Genomic DNA, 23,595 nt, shown 5'->3' with positions numbered 1-23,595 from the left:
TCATTCACGCTGCTCAATTTGGTAGGATCAGCACCGTTACATGGCCATGTGTGGGCTTCGTTTGTGTATAATTATGATTAATTAGCGACTGATATGTCTAGCTACAAAGGCACGGTAAGAAAATGCTGGTTGGGGGAAAAGTGCTTGTTTGGTTATAATGAGATAGCCTGTGTCTTTCGAAAGAGATTATAGATAAAATTATAAGAAAAAGGAAGAACAATTTCCCTGGAAACTAGGCCTTGTGTTGTGTTGTTCTTCTTTTTGCTAATAACATTGGTTTGGAGAGTGCACAACATGCCGTCTGGTCCCTCATTGTCAATCAGAATCCCATTACTTTGGAGGTCAGAGTCTCCGGTGCTTCAGGCGAGCTGGGTGTAAGCTCCACTCCACTCGCATCATCGCACGACTCTGCCGCTTGTCTATTTTGGAAAAGATAAATAAATAAATCAGACCTGTACAATGTATTCTGTCTCCTCCATCTCAAGGAGAACGTCAAACCTTTTGTCAGATGTAAGAAAGTGTGGGTGGAAGACTGGAAGTCTGAAGTCAGACAAAAAAGGCAAAACCCCAGCATTGATTTTCCCTTTCTTTTTTTTCCTCCACTTGAGCACGTTAACCTGTCTGAGCAATGAGCACACAGCCTCCTGGGTAATTTTATGAATAAATATCCTCATGACCTCTAGCAGAGCAGCAGACAGTGGTTGGCTCTCCAAACTCGCCTTGAGCGATAGCCCTTTGAAAGTACCACACGAAAACAAAACATTGCCTAACCACTATGAATATTTAATTTCAGGCAAGGCATAGGAGCAGAAAGAGAACGAGACAGAGGACAAAGAGTGGGAGAAAGGGACAGACGGAAAGTGAGAAAGTCTGAAAGAGACATAGAGAGACTTGCCTTTCAGTGTTGCACCCATATCCGCACACTTCACACTAAAGTGTGGTGACTAGCATTAATTGAAGACAGGTAGTGAAAGTGAGAGTGCCCAGGGGAGGAGCTTTGCCATTCAAATCTGATTAAATGCATGTTTACAGCATTACTCGTTTAAGCTGTCCCCTTCTCCTAGGGCCTCCCTCGGCACCTGGGGCCTGGGTCTGTTTTCCACGCGACAGAGCCAATAGCTAAGAGATCCATGGGCCATGGCTCTACACACACACACACACACACACATGCACACATACATACACACAGGGCTGGGAGACCCATGGGCCCACCACCCGGCCTCTTCTTCATTATGCCAGCAGCGCGTGACGATTTCATTTCTGCCCGATGATTAAAATGTCTCCGGTGTTGAGGGGACCTGAAGGTTACACCACAAAAGGCTCTCCTCTCCATGGAGTCTAAGTCTCAGACCCCCCGACAGTTATAGAGAGAAAGAGAAGAGAACAGAGAGGAGAACAGAGGAAAGGTAGCTGCCTGATCAGAATGTCAAGTAATACAGTTTAACCGGCTCACAACCTCACTGCATTTAACATTTTGGTTAGGTAGCATATGCTCAGACAGACAGACAGACAGACAGACAGACAAGACAGACAAGACAGACAGACAGACAGACAGACAGACAGACAGACAGACAGACAGACAGACAGACAGACAGACAGACAGACAGACAGACAGACAGACAGACAGACAGACAGACAGACAGACAGACAGACAGACAGACAGACAGACAGACAGACAAATGGGTGTCTATTATCTGTAAAGGCTGCTTGTTCATTCTTCAGTGTGAGGCACATTGTAATAGCGATGTCCCCTGTCGCCACCGCCACCCAACAGCCTTCTGGGTAATGAGATGCAAATCGGGGAGCCTGAGGAAAATAATGACCCATCATTTATGCTGAGCGTGTATACCTGCGGGGATGGAGGCATCGTTCATCACCCTGAAGCACTTTAGAGCATGATGCACATCAATTCCTACAACATCGCCACAACGCTACAGCGCGGCACGTTCCCCCCGACACGCCACGCCATAATAAGTTTAATAATGGGCACCCATATTCATGCAGGGGGACGGGTGATCTTATAGGCCTTCAGAAAAGAGTGAGAGGGAGAGAGAGAGGGAGAGAGAGAGAGGGGGAGAGGAGAGAGAGAATGAGAGAGACACAGCCAGGGACAAACATGACGAGAAAGCGTTGTGGCCCTAATCGGTGGGTGACGGCGAGGCGGCCTGAAATCAGAGAATGAGGAATCAGCCATTCCTCCACCGCCACAGCAGATGAACGGAGAGCTGCTAAGATAGATCAAAGTCGGCTGATTGGTTTAGGAGTGTTGTTCCTTGTGAGTCGTCATATTTATCTGGTGAATCAGGCTTAGCGTTTTAGAGCTGGCGCAGTGAGTCGTGGTGGAGGGATGGAGGGATTAACACTGCCAGCTGTCACTGGAGTCTCTCACCATGTTGTTAGTGTTAGGAATGGTAGGCTGAGCTGTCCCTGGCTGATCATTCCTCAACAACACCCTCCTCACTGCTCCTAATAGAGATCTGTTCCCAATAGAAATAAATATATATTGTTGTTTTACCAGATACGCAGCCATGATAGCAACACCAGTTCATAAACTGTAGCCCTGCTCGCAATAGAAAGAAATTAAGAGTCACAGTATTTTCACCTGATATGAACCCATCAGAGCAACACCAATTCACATGATTCATTTTCATGTCATTTTCATGTAGTGTTTTCAGCTGACAGTCTTGGGAGGCTCTTCCTGTCTCAACATAGTAGATCGCTGAGTAATGCTATTCTTTGAGGGGGAAAAGACCACATTTTTCAGAAAGTCAATCAAAATTAAACTGCTGTCAATTGTTTTTGGAAGTATGTCTTCTCATATTGCTGTAGAGACATGAATGGTGAGAGCTGAGTGACTACGACTCTCCTCTCATCTGCGATGGGAGGCCAAGGGTGAGGCTGCATGTGGACACCAATACATACATGATATTACATTGCACACACAGTCCCAGCAGAGGAGTAGAGTTACCTCCCAACGCCAGTACTCCAAGTCACACAACCACCTCCATTTCTCTTTCTCCTAGGATAAATAGAGATCACAGTTTATTGCAACACAATTGCAACCTTCTTGACTCTTTGCAACAAAATCAATGCTAGCTGTTTTTATATTTAGAAAGGAAGGGAGTTTTGAGAGCTAAACTTTCTCTGTGTCAAGTGCCATTGTCAGGATTAGAGATGCGTTCTTTGCATAAAGTTTGTATCTCCCCAGTGGTCACTTTGAGTATTGACTAGACATTACTGTATGTTGTTGTACTGTAATATTACAATTGTAGTAGGATGAGAATAAGAATTCACTAGTTTGTTTATCTTTTAAAGACCTAGTTTTATTTTACTTTGCCAAAATAAGAGTGGTCCTGCTCTTTAACATCCTTGAAGCAGCTGACATGTACAAACTCAGAGAGAGAGAAGGGGGGGGGGGGGACTGCAACTCTCTTCTCCCCGGTTTGTTGAACAATTCCACAATACTTGTTTCATTTAGTCTGTTCTCTCTCTCTCTGATCTTTCTCTCTCTCTCTCTCTCTCTCTCTCCCCCCTTTCTCTCAATCTCTCACTCTCGCTTAGTTAAATGTGACCTTACTGCAATTACACTTCCTCCAGTGAGACAATTATAAATAAGTCATCTTTCATGGCAGAAGAAAGAGGGAAAATAATGATGCCGACTCTTTTGAGGAATCCTTGGCGCTGTGTGTGCTGTTTGAAGTTGTTCTCCTGAAACTGAGAATACCTCTGTTTCTGTTTCTTTGTTCACATGCAATCATCCTCAAGGAAACCCTGCCCTTCTGCACTGTCCAAATACTTACTCTTTGTCCCCTCCCTCTCTCTCTCTCTCTCTCTCTCTCTCTCTCTCTCTCTCTCTCTCTCTCTCTCTCTCTCTCTCTCTCTCTCTCTCCCTCTCTCTCTCTCTCTCTCTCTCTCTCCTCTCTCTCTCTCTCTCTCTCTCTCTCTCTCTCTCTCTCTCTGTCATGTTCTTTTCTTTCAATCCCACATTTTAGCTCTGGGATTGAAAGTGAAAATTCCACAGGTGTTGATTTCTCTTGTCTCTGTTCTTTTTCCTCCTCGACAGGTGCAAGTGTAACCTTCACGCCAATAGTTGTGTGTTTGACAAAGAGACGCTAAATTGTGAGTGTGAGCACAACACCACGGGGCCGGACTGTGGCCGCTGTAAGAGGAACTACCAGGGCCGGACGTGGAGCGCAGGCTCCTATCTACCCATCCCCAAGGGCACGGCAAATACCTGTGAGTAACCAACGCACACGCACAGCAATATACATGCACAAATATATTCACACATGCACAGAGACACATGAACAGATGCAGATAGAAATTATGAACACATAATACAGACACAAACATATATGCACAATATATTTCTCGCAGGTGCAGGTATTCGCACTCATGCTCTGAAGCACCCACAAATTCACACACCTCATGATGGTTGTGCTCTCTCTCTCTCTCTCGCTCTCTCTCTCTCTCTCGCTCTCTCTCTCTCTCTCTCTCTCTCTCTCTCTCTCATCAGGGGGTGGATGTAACCCAGAGGTCTTCGTCTCTTTACTACAACAGACCCAGATCCCCCTCTAACGCTAGTCTCCATCTCATCTTTTCATCCCCTCTGCAACGTCTAGCTACTGCACTAAACACAGTGTATTCATGTCATTCTTTCACAGCTTTGTATTTGTACACTGCCTTTTGACAACAGAAAATGGGGTCTCTCTCCCTCCATTGTTCTTAACAGGTCACATGCTGGATGTCTGATGTGATGCTCATGGCGATGGGGCTAAAGGGGCCAAGGGTGCCAGTAGCCTGCACAGACGTGATGTAATGCTGCTGGTTATTCCAACTCAGGGAGCTTCTTTAGGAAACTGTGTGTGTGTGTGTGTGTGTGTGTGTGTGTGTGTGTGTGTGTGTGTGTGTGTGTGTGTGTGTGTGTGTGTGTGTGTGTGTGTGTGTGTGTGTGTGTGTGTGTGTGTGTGTGTGTGTGTCCAGAGTGTGGCAGGAGCTTCCTTCTTTAGCACCCTCCTCCCCTATAAGCCTTGTTTGGCCAGACGTAAGGTCTGTTTCACATCTAGCAAGGAGGAGTTGTAAATGAGCTCAGATCAAAGTAGTCAGAGGTAGACGTGTCCCCCATGGACACACACACACACACACACACACACACACACACACACACACACACACACACACGCACCACACACACACACACACACACACACACACACACACACAGTGAGAGAGAGAGAGACGGCACCACGCACACACACACACACACACACACACACACACACACAGGTGGCAGATGCTTCCTTCTGTACCACCCTCCTCCCCTCCTCCGCCATAAACCCTGTTTGGCCAGACGGAAGCCAGCTAGCGCTGTCAAATAAATGGCATATGCCTCCGAGACACACCTTATAGGGCAAGTTGCCATTTTAACATAGACAGGGGGTTACTGAATACCCAGAAGAAAAGGAAGAGAGAGGATCATTATTGCCAAGGACACGTTGAAGGCACAACCAGTCATTTTTTGATGCTGTTGGTGATGGTTTGATTGTGTTGGCATTTCTGAGCCTGTAGGGTTTATCATAGGCAGGTCTGTTATTGCGTTTGGCTGGATGTTTTTCTCCATTAGTGATCTCTTGGCTGCTGGGTGATGATGTAAAAAAAGTATTCTCCCTCCCAGGTGGAGAGAGTTATGAGTCTTAGGGAGTGTTAGCAAAATGGTCATTCTGAGACTGAGATTGACAGCACATTATTAAAAATGCCAATGTGGGTGGGTGTGTGTGGACTCACACACACATACACGCACGCACAGGCACACACACACACACACACACACACACACACACACACACACACACACACACACACACACACACACACACACACACACACACACACACACAGACACACGTTCTCTCTCTCACACACACACACACAGTCCCCTTCACCCTCATGATAAAAGACAGTCTTACCGTAAAGTACATTATTATACTTTATGAAAAGATCCATAATGCAGTAATACTATGAGGTCTAAGAACGCGTGCCCTTCCCCTTGGAATAAAGAAAACGCATGATACTAACAGAAAAAGCACCTTATGCTGTTTGTAATTTCAAAAGCAATCACAGACAATTTCACAACTCTGTCTAAATGCCCCCCCAACCTATCGAGCATATCGCTGTCCTATACAGAGAAATTTGTCAAAATCAAACATTTAATTAGGATTTAATTTATTTTTATGATACACATCAAGTCGTGTGAAGTGGTAACGAGATCGATGAATCATGTTAGAGGACGGTGATACAGTGGATGATTCGACACATATGTTACCGTGTCAAATCTACAGAGTCGACAAGGAAAAGAAGAAAAGCTTGTTCTTTCTGACCGAGTGAATGAGGGAAAGTGATGGAGAAAGGAAGGGACGGGTGAGATGGAGGGATGGGAAGTGGGCATCACTCTCTGTCACGGATAACTCTGCCTTCTGGGGCCTCGGAATATTCTCGCTCTCTCCCTCCCTTTCTCCCTCCCTCCCTCCCGCTCTCACTCTCTCTCTCTCCCTCTTACTTTCTCTCTCTCTCCCTCTTACTTTCTCTCTCTCTCTCCCTCTTACTTTCTCTCTCTCTCTCTCTCTCTCTCTCTCTCTCTCTCTCTCTCTCTCTCTCTCTCTCTTTACTTCTCTCTAACCCCTCTTTCCGTGTGTCAGTGAAGAGAGAAGGAGAGGGATCAGTTGGAGAATTACCCATGGCAGTTCATTCTTCTAGGGCGAGGGGTTGCAAGGGAGAAAGATGGAGGATAGTGGTGTAGTGGGTCTCAAGCCTTTCTTCCTCAAATGGGGGAACTAGACTGGAACTGAAAAGGCTAGCTTGGTGAGCTGTGAAAACTGTGAAGACTGTTCTAGAGGCAGGTTACAGTGTGTAAAACTGCACTGAGTGTACAAAATATTAGGAACACCTTCCTAATATTGAGTTGCACCCCCCTCAGAACAGCCTCAATTCATCAGGGCATGGACTCTACAAGGTGTCTTAGGCGTCCCACAGGGATGCTGGCCCATGTTGACTCCAATGCTTCACACAGTTGTGTCAAGTTGGCTGGATGTCCATTGGGTGGTGGACCATTCTTGATACACACACAGGAAATGTTTGAGAGTGAAAATCCCAGCAGTGTTGCAGCTCTTGAAACAAACATCCACTAACATACCCCGTTCAAAGGCACTTAAATCTTCTGTCTTGCCCATTCACCCTCTGAATAGCACACATACACAATCCATGTCTCAACTGTCTCAAGGTTTAAAAACGATTATTTAACTCGTCTCCTCCCCTTCATCTACACTGATTGAAGTCGATTTAATAAGTGACATCAATAAGGGATCATGGCTTTCACCTGGATTCACCTGGTCAGTCTGTCATGGAAAGAGCAGGCGTCCTTAATGTTTTGTACTCTCAGAGGCATGCAATCGTAAAACCAGTGAAATGTTAAACATGTATGTGCTGTATCATATCACATTCCACATGTCTAAGCATTGTTAGGCAAGATTGTTAATGGATTATGTTGTTATGTTGAACGTCCGTAAAACAACCATGGGAGTGTTCAAGCGTTCAGATCTATCCACAGAGAATGATAAGGAGATGACTGTTGTCGTGGATACACCTCAGGTCTAAAGTAGACAGTTTGAAATGATGGCCTCTTGATATCCGTACCGTAAACAAACCATCAACGTTATAGCCTTTCTCAGGAACCACCCCCCACATTAAAAAAAACGATGGTAAGTACAAATCATGTAACGTCTATCAGGCTCTCTATTGCGTCACACTTCCCTGCCTTGTGGTCCGTGTTGGACGGCAGTTCTGTGGTCAGCGACACGTGCGGTCGTACCAAACGCTCCTCGGTCGTATCGAACCCACCTCTGATCTCTAATTCCTCAGGATTAGGAGCCACATGTAAAGCTTCACATCTTGCCGAGAGGAGTTGTAAATGAGCTCAGATCAAAGTAGTCAGAGGCAGACGTGTCCCCCATGGACACACACACACACACACACACATCCCCGGGTGGCTTTGTAGGGATTCCTCTACTCCTCCTCCGTGACAGACCCTGGTCCGTGGGGAAAGGCAAGCCAAAGCCGTCTAACTGATATCAGCTTTTATGTGACTTATTGATTTTAGCGCTTTTGATATGAATGCCACCAGAGGGGGTCAGAGTTTAATAGGTTAGCATTGAATAACTCTGTTACAGTAGTCTTCCCTATCAGGGTAAAGTACACTAGTGTGCTAACAGGATCTAGGAAGATTTGTCCCGAGCCTGATCATGCACTGTATTGTACAATGGATTCTGGGGGTGAAGTTTCACTAAGTGCAGATCTGGAATCAGCCCCTACTCCAAACGATGGGCTCTGTTGAAGAGACACAGTAGTCATGCAGCTTCAACAGGTACCGTATATATGTTTTATAACAGACTTACCAACCCCTAACCAGCAATACTGTAGCGTGTGTCTGGAGGAGGTGACAGTCACAATAGGAGCAAACCATTCTGCTTCTCTAATTAGTGTACAATAAAGCATAACAACCAGATGTCACAGCAGTGTTATTCACTGTTGAATCCAATGGTGTGGTTCAGCATGATGGCAATAAGAGAATAAGACGTTTAAGTAATAATGCCCGAGAAGCCGGTGTTCGGACGACTTAACAACCCCGTGCCAATATATCCTCCAAACACCGGCTTCGAGGGCAATATCACTTAAGCGTCTTATTCTCTTATTGTTACTAACCTATTCAAATATTTATTTTTTATGAATTTATTCATACTATTTCATCCTTCCACAAGATATATTCCTGACACAAATCTAATGTTGCTACCCAAGCCGGCTGGTTCGTTCTACTGGTTCGGTTGCCAGAGACCCAGTCGTTTAGTCTTTTTGTTCTGTACTGGGGCAGCAGCGTAGCCTAGTGGTTGGAGCGTTGGACTAGTAACCGAAAGGTTGCAAGATCAAATCCCCGAGCTGACAAGGTACAAATCTGTTGTTCTGCCCCTGAACAAGGCAGTTAACCCACTGTTCCTAGGCCATCATTGAAAATAAGAATTTGTTCTTAACTGACTTGCCTAGTTAAATGAAGGTAAAACAAAAAAAATCTATGGACGCGACCCATTCTTTCATTCTAAGTGTTCCATACCGGCTGGCAAAATTATTTTCCCTTGCTTGCAAGATTGCCAACTACAGCTAACTTACAGTCATGTCAAACAGTGCAGACAGAATAACAGCAAAGTAGCTCCCTTTGCATTTGTTTAAGCTGTTTTCTAGTGACATTTATTTGGATACATCCATAATAATGTGCTAATGATGTGCAATTTCACCTGCCATAAAAAAATGTGTTCTGTCGTCAGGACACTTTTGTTCAGAGGAGCTAGCCAATAACACCGCTAACACAATCACTTCATACTGAACTTTGTTAGGCAAGTCAGTTAAGAACAAATTCTTATTTACAATGACGTCCTCCTGGGGAACAGTGGGTTAACTGCCTTGTTTAGGGGCAGAAAGACAGATTTTTACCTTGTCAGCTCAGGCATTTCATCTGGCAACCTTTCAGTTACTGGCCCAATGCTCTAATCACTAGGCTACCTACCACCCCTTTCAGAAACAGTGTTTTCTGAAAGGGTGTTTTCTGAAAGGGCGTTTTCTGAAAGGGTGTTTGCGAAAATGCATTATGACACCTTTCTGTCTTCTCAATGACATTAAATTCAGCATTTTAAGCGTAAGTTTTAAGCATTAAAGTTTGTTCCAGTTGAGCGAGTCTGACCACAAGTCAGAGACCACTATGACACACCAAATGTGTTTGATGGAACCTTTTTGTCTTCTTCTAATGCATCTTAAGGGAAGTAATCCAAAAGTAATCATTACTGAGTTTGGATAATCTAAAAGTTATGTTACTGATTACAGTTTTGGACAGGTAACTAGTAGCTGTAATGGATTACATGGCAAAACAAGTCAGCCAAAATGTAGATTTAGAAGGAAAATACACTATTGTTTCCTATGAATCTTTCCACACAGTGGGATATATCCCACTTCAACAGAGCAACATAAACCACCTATAACATGTTGCCTGATACTATATTTCCTGCTGCCGTCAGTGGTTGAACGCAGTCTGTCCCTGTTTAAGCAGCCAGCCCAGCCTGGTCCTGAGCCCTAGCTGCTATAATGAAGGGTGTCTGCAGCAGCGTGTCTGGAGTGGTACCATGGATACAGTAATTAGTGATACCTAAAGGCCTAGGTGGCCATTGTCTACACAGAGATGGGAAGAGAAGAGCTCTCCGCTCCCTCTTTCCCTGCCTCCCTCGCTCCCTCAATCTCTCTCTCCCACTTCACCACCCCCCTCCCTCTCCTCCCTGCCTCTCTCCCTCCTTCCCTCCCTGCATTATTTAATTATACAGCGTTCTAGTTCTGTATCCAAACACTCCCCCCATTCCTCTGTTCTTTATCTTCCCTCTCCTCTTTAGGTGTTGATGCTTTACTCTATTTCCTCTCTGCTATTTGCATTGTCTCCTGACTTTGCGGATCCTGTTCCCACTCCTCTATTGTCGTTTCATTCTCTCTCTCTCTTTCTCCATTCTCTCTATCGCTTCCTCTATTCCCCCCCCCCCCCCCCCCCCCCGAGACCCGGCTTGTTTACTTTGCCTTACCAACATCTCGCTCGCTGCAGCTGCGACGGTAATCTTTCTTTCAAATATTTGTTTCTTCCGTCTCAGGATTCTGTCTCTGTGTGCCTCATTCCCGGAATCTTAGCTGTGCCTCCGAACTCGGCACACATGCACTTTACCACTTGCCACCTTCGATATAGATCTATTCCCCTTTCCCCCACAAGACATTTAGATGTAGGCGGTCGAGTGTTGAGAGTGTTCAGGATGGGGGCAGGCTGGAATTCGTCTCCAGAGGAATTCAATCAAATTATGTCTGCTGCTTTTTCCGTGGCACGGATCGGCAAACTTCCCTCCATCCAAACCTCCATCCAAACCGGTTACTGGTGCCTGTCACTACTATACCGACTGTGCCGGAGAAGGAGATAAGAGCCAGTGCAACAAAAAGGTTATTATAAAGGGGGTCAATGTAAATAGTTCCGGTAGCCATTTGATGAACTGTTCAGCAGTCTTATGGCTTGGGGTTAGAAGCTGTTCAGGAGCATTTTGGTCCCAGACTTGGTGCACTGGTACCGCTAGTGGTGTCGTAGCAGAGAGAACAGTCTATGACTTAGGTGGCTGGAGTCATTGACAATTTTTTAGGGACTTCCTCTGACACTGCCTGGTATAGAGGTCCTGGATGGCAGCCCCAGTGATGTACTTGGCCGTACGCACTACCCACTGTAGCGTCTTGCGGTCAGATGCCGAGCAGTTGCCATACCAAGTTGTGACGCAACCAGTCAAGATGCTCTCAGTGGGGCAGCTGTCAAACTTTTTGAGGATCTGAGGGCCCATGCCAAATCTTTTCAACCTCCCAAGGCAGAGGAGGTATTGTCGTGCCCTCTTCAGGACTCTGTTGGTGTGTTTGGACCGTGATAGGTCCTTAGTGATGTATACACTGAAGAACTTGAAGCTCTCCACCCGTTCCACTAGAGCCCTGTCGATGTGAATGGGCTGTGTTCAGACCTTTATTTCCTGTTGTCCACGATAAGCTCCTTTGTCTTGCCATTGTCTGTGAAATGATGACAGCCAGGGAAAGTAATTACCAACTTTACCTGCGGTGGAAATGTAGAAGATAAGCTGTTGTGGATGGTCCAGGTAGACACAGGGACAAAGACCTGGCGAAGGTCAGGATGGGGTTCTGTTGAAACAAACATAATGAGGCTTGCAGGTATTCTACTAGCATTCTACTGCAATGACACAGATAGGCATTCTACTATCACTGCATTGACACAAATAGGCATTCTACTATCACTGCAATGACACAGATAGGCATTCTACTATCACTGCAATGACACAAATAGGCATTCTACTATCACTGCAATGACACAAATAGGCATTCTACTATCAGTGCAATGACACAAATAGGTATTCTATGATCACTGCAATGACACAAATAGGCATTCTACTTTCACTGCAATGACATAAATAGGCATTCTACTTTCACTGCAATGACACAAATAGGCATTCTACTATCACTGCAATGACACAAATAGGTATTCTACTATCACTGCAATGACACAAATAGGTATTCTACTATCACTGCAATGACAGAAAAAAAAGACAGTCAGGGGGGAAGAAAGAGCCAACCACCAACAAACATGTAATCTAATTACCAAAAAACTGGAACTATAATAAATTACTTTACCAGTTGTAATATTTCATTTAGATTACAGATACTTTTGATTACAGGATGATTACTTCTTAGATTACTTTTAAATTCAGAGAGGGGGTTTGCGGGAAAAATACATTATGACACCTTTCTGTTTTCTCAATGACATTCAATTCATAATCGAAAAAGGCATACATTTAAGTTTGTTCCACCTGAATGAGTCTGACCACAAGTCAGAAACCAGTATGACACACCAAATGCCAGACTGAGAAGTGACCTCTGAGAGACTGAGAAGCGACTGAGAAGTGACCTCTGAGAGACTGAGAAGGGACCTCTGAGAGACTAAGAAGAGACTGAGAAGTGACCTCTGAGAGACTGAGAAGTGACCTCTGAGAGACTAAGAAGAGACTAAGAAGTGACCTCTGAGAGACTAAGAAGAGACTGAGAAGTGACCTCTGAGAGACTAAGAAGTGACCTTTGAGAGACTAAGAAGAGACTGAGAAGTGACCTCTGAGAGACTGAGAAGAGACTGAGAAGTGACCTATGAGAGACTGAGAAGAGACTGAGAAGTGACCTCTGAGAGACTGAGAAGCGACTGAGAAGTGACCTCTGAGAGACTGAGAAGAGACTGAGGAGTGACCTCTGAGAGACTAAGAAGAGACTGAGAAGTGACCTCTGAGAGACTGAGAAGAGACTGAGAAATGACCTCTGAGAGACTGAGAAGTGACCTCTGAGAGACTAAGAAGAGACTGAGAAGTGACCTCTGAGAGACTGAGAAGAGACTGAGAAATGACCTCTGAGAGACTGAGAAGTGACCTCTGAGAGACTAAGAAGAGACTGAGCAGTGACCTCTGAGAGACTAAGAAGAGACTGAGGAGTGACCTCTGAGAGACTAAGAAGTGACCTCTGAGAGACTAAGAAGAGACTGAGAAGTGACCTCTGAGAGACTGAGAAGAGACTGAGAAGTGACCTCTGAGAGACTGAGAAGAGACTGAGAAGTGACCTCTGAGAGACTGAGAAGTGACCTCTGAGAGACTAAGAAGAGACTGAGAAGTGACCTCTGAGAGACTGAGAAGGGACTGAGAAGTGACCTCTGAGAGACTAAGAAGAGACTGAGAAGTGACCTCTGAGAGACTGAGAAGAGACTGAGAAGTGACCTCTGAGAGACTGAGAAGAGACTGAGAAGTGACCTCTGAGAGACTAAGAAGTGACCTTTGAGAGACTAAGAAGAGACTGAGAAGTGACCTCTGAGAGACTAAGAAGTGACCTCTGAGAGACTAAGAAGTGACCTTTGAGAGACTAAGAAGAGACTGAGAAGTGACCTCTGAGAGACTGAGAAGAGACTGAGAATTGACCTCTGAGAGACTGAGAAGAGACTGAGAAGTGACCTCTGAGTGACTGAGAAGTGACCTCTGAGAGACTGAGAAGTGACCTCTGAGAGACTGAGAAGAGACTGAGAAGTGGAGATCATAAAAATCTATGGAGCGCTCCATAAACATAAGCACACTAATGCTCTTCCTGTGCACAATTAGATTATGTTATGGAGCATAATGGAGAGATGCAGAGACACACACACACACACACACACACATACACTCATACACATACACACACACATAGATTCTGTTATGACTAGTAATTGGGAATAGGGGCAGGTGAAGGGGATTGGAAATGATGGTAATTGAAAGTTAATGTAATGAAGCGACATACAATCTCCAACATCTGCTTTCCTGCCTGCTAGTTGTTCATAGGTATAATAATTACATTGACAGGCAATGCTGCTTTGGCCGTGACCTGGCGTAGAAAAGGTTGTTGGATGAATACCCTAAATTGTGTGAAGGATTGAATGTGTTTCTTGTATTGACAACCGTTAATTCATCAAATGGATGTTTTAGAGGTAAGTAGCCTGATGGACAAAGTGCTACATTTCAATGCAATGCAATTTAAATTCTACTCTGAATAGATTTACTTAGAAATAATATAGTCTAGTCTCTACCTGTATTTTGGGATTGATGGTTGCAATAAAACAATTAAAATAAAATAAACTGAAAATGTTCCAATAAAGTAAAATACTTACTCTAAGAACTATAAACTATTAGGGCTTATGCATATCCCCTCGGCTCTAAATCATTTTCCAATATTTATTTAGAATAATTAAAGTGAAGATTGCAGAATTAGGTTGCTGTTAAACATTCTGATTAGTTTTATCCTTTCAACTAAAAGTCCCAATACGACATATAAAATGTGTATTTTGGGAGAAATGTGTATTTTATCAAGTCGGAAAAGTGTTCGGGTAAGTGACATACAGTTGAAGTCGGAAGTTTACATACACCTTAGCCAAATACATTCAAACTCAGTTTTTCACAATTCCTGACATTTAATCCGAGTAAACATTCCCTGTCTTAGGTCAGTTAGGATCACCACTTTATTTTAAGAATGTGAAATGTCAGAATAATAGTAGAGATAATTATTTCTTTCATCTTTTATTTCTTTCATCTCATTCCCAGTGGGTCTTTTGATTCCCCCATGATGTCAAGCAAAGAGGCACTGAGTTTGAATGAAGGCCTTGAAATACATCCACAGGTACCCCTCCACAATTGACTCAAATGATGTCAATTAGCCTATCAGAAGCTTCTAAAGCCATGACATCATTTTTTTGAATTTTCCAAGCTGTTTAAAGGTACAGTCAACTTAGTGTATGTAAACTTCTGACCCACTGGAATTGTGATACAGTGAATTATAAGTGAAATAATCTGTCTGTAAACAATTGTTGGAAAAATGTAGATGCCCTAACAGACTTGCCGAAACTATAGTTTGTTAACAAGAAATGTGTGGAGTGGTTGAAAAACGAGTTTTAAGGACTCCAACCTAAGTGAATGTAAACTTCCGACTTCAACTGTACATGTAAATAGGAGCACGACATGAGCAGGAGTGAAGCCTTAGTCCACATAAGACGGTGAAGACCCACATCATCCCAAATCCTTGTTTCTGAATGAAGCCAATTTATCATCTGACCATATCCTGTGATTGATTTATTCTGTATCGGCAACAAACAAAAAAAATGTATACAGCTCGCAGGTATAATGGCTAACCCGAACACTGACTGGCTACCATGATAATCCTGCAAGTTTATATCGGCCAATGAAGATCAGGTAGTTCAGCAAAAATAAAGACATACCTTGAAATAAACAATCCAATAGGTTTTTTTAACCATTTATTTCCGCTAAATGTGCAGTATTCTGTTGATGGAGTTGTTGTAGCTTGCTTGCTAGCTTATTCCATCCCCAAACTCCATGCTAGATCCGTGTGTGGGACAGTTCCTTTTGCATGGGCCCGGTGCACTTAGATAGCTGGCTATCTGTGTTTTTTATCATCTACTAGCAACATAACATGACAAAACTCTTTAATACCTACATACCCGATTCACCTAGGCTCAGTTATTCCTATATGCAATAAAAATAACAGATATACTGTACAGTTTGAATATTGCATTTCTTTCAATACTTGTTGTATAAGCTAAACATTTAGCGCTACCACTGGGCTTTGAAACCTCTCCTCTTTATTCTCCATGAAAGAAGTATCGGGAAGTATCAGGAAGTATCAGAAGTCAGCATTCTTTCTTTTCAGCTGTGATTCACTGAATAAGATTGCGTAATGTGTGTGTGTGTGTGTGTGTGTGTGTGTGTGTGTGTGTGTGTGTGTGTGTGTGTGTGTGTGTGTGTGTGTGTGTGTGTGTGTGTGTGTGTGTGTGTGTGTGTGTGTGTGCGTGCGTGCGTGCGTGCGCGTATGTGTGCGTGTGTGTGCGCATTTGCTGTGCCCTTCTCTGGTTGGTGTCCTTTCCCACTCAGGTTGTCTGCCTCCAGAGTCTACTACTATTCTGTGTTCATCTACCTGTCTGCCTCCTGCCTCCCCACTCCCCACACACCTCTCCAATAAGTCATACATTTGGCTCCTAACTATGCCTGTCGAGCAGGGATCAGAGAGAGAGAGAGAGATTAGATGATGTGAGGTGGATCGATGGCTTATGGCTTGCCAGAGCTTGCTTGCTTGCACACACACACACACACACGTGTGTGGACATGCAGACACACAAAAACACATACACACACTAGCAGGCACAAACACACACACACACATACACATTATGTTATGCAGACCCCCTTTGTAGACAGAAGGAGAATGATGAGGTAATCCTCCAGGCACACCAAGCGCTGTTGACTGAACGACTGAGAGGCCTCCATTTGATAAAGGAGTAATAAAAGACAACAGATCACAGATGTCTCCATATCTCCTCAGTGTTTGGGGGAAGATGTGCGATGGAGACACAGGGAGAGAGAGAGAGAACCCAGCCAGACCTTGTTTATTTATTTATCTATGGTTTTATTATTTATTTCCTCCATTTGCAGAGCGCAGCGTGGCGCCCCTTCCTGTTGTTACGGCTTGTTTGTTGTTGTTTGTTTACGCGACAGACAGACACTAACAGACAGACAAACGCCCTCATAGGGGGAGGCGCTCAGAGAGGAGTATAGTGCAAACGGACAAATTAGAAAAACGCTAAATCTACGTGTCACCAGCAACCCAGCGCACCTCATCATAACAAGACATCACATCGACATGATCCAAATATCCACCACCAATTGATTTTATTACTAAACATCACATCAACATGATCCAAATATCCACCACCAATTGATTCTGTACTACTGTGGGATTTATGAGGACTTTTAAGACTCAGTCAGTCACATTCGTCAGCCTGGGACCGTGCTGGTCTATAAACCTCAGTGAGTCTCTGAGATCTATGCAGGGCAAATAGTCTGCTGTGTGAAAGATCTGGTCGCCATGGGGATGTGTCTGTCTGACTGTGTTATCTGTTCAGAGCGGGAGCTGGCACATCAGACAGTCGGTCGGTTGTATCGACAGACTGGGATAATGATAAAACTAATGTCTACACTCAACTACAGAGCAAGACACTGTTGGGATAAAGTTTGTCCAAAATCAGGTGTTTTGTTTTTTTATTTAGTCTGCTGTGTCTCGGTGTTAACTTGTGTGAGTGTATGTGGGTGCGTCGGGGTAATATTCCCTCATATTTATCTGCTGTTTACAAGATTACATTCAATGTTTTTAAATGAATACAAACAATGTCCTAAACTGCAATTTACAGTCTGTTAAAGTAGAATGAAATGTACATGACTAATCTCTCAATGTCAACTGTGTTTTGTCTTTGTCTTGCAGGTATCCCCAATAGCATTGGTCCAGTTAGTAAGTAAATTCAAAGCAGAAAAGAAAACACAGAAACTGCTTGATGCTTTGCTGTGTCTTATCATACCCCTCCCTAAAGTCCACTTGGTTTTAAATGTTCATTTCTGATTTAGGTCCTCCATTATTCATTAAGTGAAGGATCAGTCATAATTGGTTTGGAAATGTTCATTATGCCAGGGTTAGTCTAATTCCCTGTTGTTTTCCTCCCTGAAGGAAATAGCAATAGCTCTCTGCCATATTGTCTAGAATTGCTCAGTGTGGAGGTGGACTAATTCACCTTCAACAAGATAAGCCTAGATAGCAGCCAGACACCTGTGCATGCATACAAAACATGTTTTTGCCCCTATGCATTATACATAAATGGCATATAGAGTTTATGAAAGTGCCTGGATCTCAGTGGTGGAATAATGTCAGCGAGGTCAGTTTAATATGAGCGCTGGATATTATCTGCTGCAGCCAGTCGCCCCTGGAGCACAGAGAGAGACGTCTAGAGACGTAGTCTGGTGTTACCACAGCAGCCAGCTGGGACTGCACCTCAGGAAAATAACAGGAGACGCACACACCAAGCCTGCGTCTGAAATGGCACCCTTTTCCCTCTACAGTGCACTACTTTTGACCAGAGATCTATGGGCCCTGGTTAAAATTGGTGCACTATGTAGGGAATCGGGGGTGTCATTTCAGACTTACACAGGTATTGAACAAGTCAAAGTGCATTCAGAGCCCCAGCCCATTCCACATCAATCCACCTATCAATCGACGTATTGATTGATGTGGAATTCTCCTGAGGTGCAGTCCCTAGTTAGCCCCCCCTCTATGGGGGAAAAAAAACCAAGAGACACAAATCAGCTAAGATGGACAGCATCCCATTAGTCTTGAATGGTTTCCTCTCTTTGATTCCTGGCTGTATCTCCATGACTGCAGATATCTAAAGGACTATATAGGTTAGAGCAATATGGCTACCAGACCTACCCAGTCCTTTTATGTGTCAGCATTCATGAAGGGAAAGAGACAAGGAAAGGAAGCTGTTTATAAGTATTGGGATGTAGCTATGATCAGAATTTACAATGGTATCAGCATATTGGCTGGTCGGCTAGTTGGCGATGAACTTCAAACCACAACTTTGAACCACAACTGATGTCAAACTACCGTAAACGTAAACCGATAATTTGATCCAAACAATAACCAGTTTGTCATGAAATTTCTGAAACATTTGATGTCAGAAATTAGCATAGAACCAAGTGGACCCCCTCCCTCCCTCCCTCTACCCGAAACCCCCAATCTTAGAGAGCTGAATGTGTTCAGTGTTGTCTCCTGCCTGTGCATGACCAATGCTCTATACATATGCTGCATGCATGTTCTCCATACATATATATATACTGTATATGCTGTACATGCACCACTCACATGTCACCCCCTCGCTAGCTCCTCCCCAACCCAACCCCACACCTAGTCAGACCATCACCAACGGCTGCTCTCTCTCTTAGTGGGGAGTGTCTGTATTACAGCCTGTCTGTCTGTCTGTCTGTGGGACTCACAGAAAGGACTCACTGACTGACGATGGCCAAGTCCGTAACGGTTCATTCAGACCAGGCCTGTAGGTAGTGAAACACTCACGAAATGCTGTCTGTCTTTCTTTACACCAGCAGACGCACCCCCATAACTACCACAACATGAAACACTACCCAGGTGTGGTAGTGTAGACACACCAGGGATGAAGTTGGGGTAAACCAAACTGAAATTGTGTGTATGTAGCTATGTCCTCTCAAATACAAAAGAACCAACCAGACACAGCTAAATGTCCTTGAGGACAGAACAGCAAACAGAAAACACTGCACTTTTCATATTGTTGTTTGAAGGTAATTTAATTCTTTATTGACTTTTCCTCAATTCTATTTCAAGTTGATTAAGCCAGCCAGAATTGCCCTAATGCAGCCATTAAAGCAAAGTTTAAATGAAAATAAAAATGATTCTGGGCTCTGCGAGATTTCATTTAATTATGACAGCAGCATTGATTATAATCCGTCACTTCTCATTAAGCACGGCTTACCTGTATTCTTACCTGTATTCTCCCTCGCCCTAATAACTAATAGAAGAACAGATGTCATATTTATTGGATCGAAGTAATGCTCTAATTTCTCTAATCAAATACCTCTAATTATGACGCCAATGAGAAGAAAATACTCCACGTGTCAATTTATTGTATTTTTTATCCAATGAAGGAAGTATTTGTGTTGTCACTTTGATTTCTGGATTTCACAAACATTATTCCTTGGTCGATATAAAATGAAGCAGTGCATCCTTTCTATCTGTTCTTTCATTTGTTCGTTTTTTCTCCTTATCCTGTGAAACAGAACTTCCCAGCACAGTTACTGATCAATATCTCAACAGAACATATTCTCCTGATAACAATCCAAAACCCCTAAATACTTTCAATAAATAACTTGCTGGCCAATATTGGATTCTGGCCAATATTGCTGAACAATTTATTTAGGACTGACATGACATACTATGTACTTTATTAGTTATGGGGCTGTCATGGAGAGGTTTTGGATAGTAACTCAATCAGTCAAACACTACAGTATATACTGACTGTATGTCTGTGTGCCTGAGTGCATGCATACCCAAACCCATGAATTACCCATATCCTTATCAAAACTGAATGTATTACAAACGATTAGACACAACACACGGTAATGCTCACTATCCAATGGCACAGTAGTTAAGTTGCTTGCTGTGACACCACCGGACACTAATCACCGGCCAATGATCACATGATCACGCTGAAGTCAGTGATACTGCGACACAGAGACTTGGTGATGCTTTCGTGGTGGATTAAAATACTAGAATACATTACTAGCCTTTCCTTCTGTCTCTGCTTGACTTAAGACAACTCCATCACCGAACCAACCGACCAACCACAACCACCAAACACCGTCAGTATTTCCCCCACCATGGAAATACAGAATTGTATGTAATTAGGTTACAGTACACCACAACTATCAGTCATTCCAACCCCTGACACACCACATTATGTATTAATCGTTATTCCTCGACCAGAAATACACTGTAATTAGATATTGATTGAATAGTCAATTTGATGAATTAAACAAAATGCCTGCGACAACTTAGTTTTCTATCTATACACTCTTAGAAAAAAAAGGTGCTAAGTAGAACCATACAGGGTTCTTTGGTTTGTCCCCATAGGGGAACCCTTTTTGGTGATAGGTAGAATGCTTTGCAGAGGGTTCGACCTAGAACCCTTGATGTAGGGTTCTACATAAAATCCCCTGTGGCTCTACCAAGAACCTTTTTATCTGTGATGGGTTTTTCCTAGAACAATCTCTGAACAGTTCCATCAGCCTTAAAAATGTAACTCTTTATGACAAGGCACTAGTTGAGGGCCTAGTTATACCCTAACACAGTGGTGTTAGGAAACTCCTGGTTTACAGGCCAAATCAGGCCAGGAAGTCACATTATGCTGGCCTGCAAAGTGATTTGTAATTCCTATTGGATATTGGAATCCAGCCAGAGTGAGGATATCACCAGAAACCTGCATTCAGAATGACTGCCACTGTAGGGAAGATTGATTAATAGGACTGCCTAAATGATCTGAACGGGAACAACCACCTCAGTAATGGGTGCAATAAGTCCAACTACTTAGTTAAGAATGTATTTATTTATCTTTGTGTAGCATAAGATGAATAAACCAATCAATGTACATTCAAAAACACAGATATTGAAATGAACAATTCTGAAAATCTATCTGCAAAAGGAGCGAGCTGGGAAATATGATAATGATGGGTGTGGTTTTGAGTGGTTTTTCTCTACACAGTAAAAATGACACACTCACACTCAACTCTGGTTATTAACACCAGAGTTTATTTTACACCACTGAGTGTTAAAGAAACTGTCCAGTGTTTCCAGATTTCTATGAAATATGACCTATAATTAATTAGAATATGAGTTAAATAGTTTTCCTTCCAGAAAATGTTAATTGGGTATGTTAAAAGCAGCTTTTCTGTGTTGGTATGGTGTGGGAGTACCCCAACAACAGATTGGTCTGGGCGTATACCGGTCATTCAAAATATAAATGCCAGTAGACCGCTGATTGGCAAGAGGAGGATGACATCATCCTCTATGACGAAATAGCAAGCATTTTTTAAACGGTCTGTTTGAGATACAAGTTTGAGGTGGGGTTTTTGAAGTGTTTTATCTTCAGTTTATGCTTTCGCCACAAAAATAAGTATAGAATATTAACTTTTAAAAGTGAGATTTTCACTGGATAGTTAGTTTAAGCTAATTTAACTCCTGAATCAACACTAGAAATGTTACATTGAATAATCAACACTAGGTAAACCTGGCCAATTTGCTGTGTGGGTAAAAAAACAGTGCCTTCAGAAAGTATTTACACCCTTTGACTTTTTCCACATTTTGTTGTGTTACAGCCTGGCCTACATACAATACTCCATAATGTCAAAGTGTAGTATTAGTAGTATTCATTAAAAATGAAATGCTGAAATGTCTTGTGTCAATAAGTATTCAACTCTTTTGTTATGGCATGCTTAAATAAGTTCAGGATTAAAAATGTGTTTAACAAGTCACCTAATAAGTTACATAGACTCAATCTGTGTGCAATAATAGTGCTTAACATAATTGTTTAATGACTACCTCATTTCTGTACCCCACACATAAGATTATCTATAAAGTCCTTCAGTCGAGCAGTGAATTTCAAACACAGATTCAACCACAAAGACCGGGGAGGTTTTCCAAGTCCTCGCAAAGAAGGGCACCTATTGGTAGATGGGTAAAAAAATAAAACAGACATTTAATATCCCTTTGAGCAGGGTGAAGCTATTAATTACACTTTGGATGGTGTATCAATACATCCAGTCACTACAGGCATCCTACAGGCATCCTCTCCTCTGGAGAGGAAAGAAACTGCTCAGGGATTTCATCATGAGGCCAATGGTGACTTTAAAACAGTTACAGAGTTTTGGGGTGGTAGGTAGCCTAGTGGTTAGCACGTTGCTGGATCGAATTCCCGAGATGGCAAGGTAAAAATCTGTTGATCTGCCCCTGAACAAGGCAGTTAACCCACTGTTCCCCGGTAGGCCATCATTGTAAATAAGAATTTGTTCTTAAATGACTTGCCTAGTTAAAGAAAACTTCAATAGAAAATGTAAAAGAAATGTAATGGCCATGATAGGAGAAAACTGAGAATGGATCAGTAACATTGTTGTTATTCCATAATATAAACCTAAATGACAGAGTGAAAAGAAAGAAGCATGTACAGAATAAAAATATTCCAAAACTTGCATCCTGTTTTCAATAATGCACTAAAGTAAAACTGAAAAAAATGTGGCAAAGAAATTAACTTTATGTCTTGAATACAACGCGTTATTTAGGGCAAGTCCAACAACACATCACTGAGTACCACTCTTCATATTTTCAAGCATGGTGGGGGCTGTATCATGTTATGGGTATGCTTGTCATCGGCAACGACTAGGGAGTTTTTTAGGATATAGAATAGAGCTAAGCACAGGCAAAATCCTAGAAGAAAACCTGGTTCAGTCTGCTTTCCAAAAGATACTGGGAGACAAATTCACCTTTCAACAGGACATTAACCTAAACACAAGGCCAAATATACACTGGAGTTGCTTACCAAGATGACAGTGAATGTTCCTGAGTGGCCTAGTAACAGTTTTTACTTAAATCGGCTTGAAAATCTACGGCAAGTCTTGATTATGGCTGTTTAGAAATTATCAACAACCAACTTGACAGAGCTTGAAGAATTTGAAGTAGAATATTGTGCAAATATTGTGCAATCCAGGTCTGCAAAGCTTACCGAGAAAGACGCACAGCTGTAATCGCTGCCAAAGGTGTCAATACTTATGAAAATTATATATTTCTGTATTTTATTTTCAATATATTTGCAAAAATGTCTGAAAACATATTTTCACTTTAACATTATGGGGTATTGTGTGTAGATGAGTGAGAGAAAAAAACATTTCATTTTAATTCAGACTGTAACACAACAAAATCTGGAATAAGTCAAGGGGTATGAATACT

General features: G+C 42.9%; 1 protein-coding gene across 4 annotated transcripts in view; it reads left to right on the top strand.

Moving 5' to 3' along the window:
• The window catches only part of ntng1a (netrin g1a), a 151,473-nt gene that overhangs the window by 102,890 nt on the left and 24,988 nt on the right, over nucleotides 1–23,595 (top strand). For all 4 annotated transcript variants that reach the window (XM_082965631.1, XM_014157326.3, XM_045702103.2 and 1 more), the window contains exons 4-5: nucleotides 4,064–4,236; nucleotides 17,500–17,526. In XM_082965631.1, coding sequence (XP_082821757.1) covers nucleotides 4,064–4,236; nucleotides 17,500–17,526 — 200 coding nt within the window. The remainder of the gene's footprint in view (nucleotides 1–4,063; nucleotides 4,237–17,499; nucleotides 17,527–23,595) is intronic.

Source organism: Salmo salar, chromosome 19 (assembly GCF_965601325.2).
Source record: "Salmo salar chromosome 19, fSalSal1, whole genome shotgun sequence".
NCBI lineage: Eukaryota > Metazoa > Chordata > Actinopteri > Salmoniformes > Salmonidae > Salmo > Salmo salar.
This window is presented reverse-complemented; position numbering and strand designations above follow the sequence as displayed.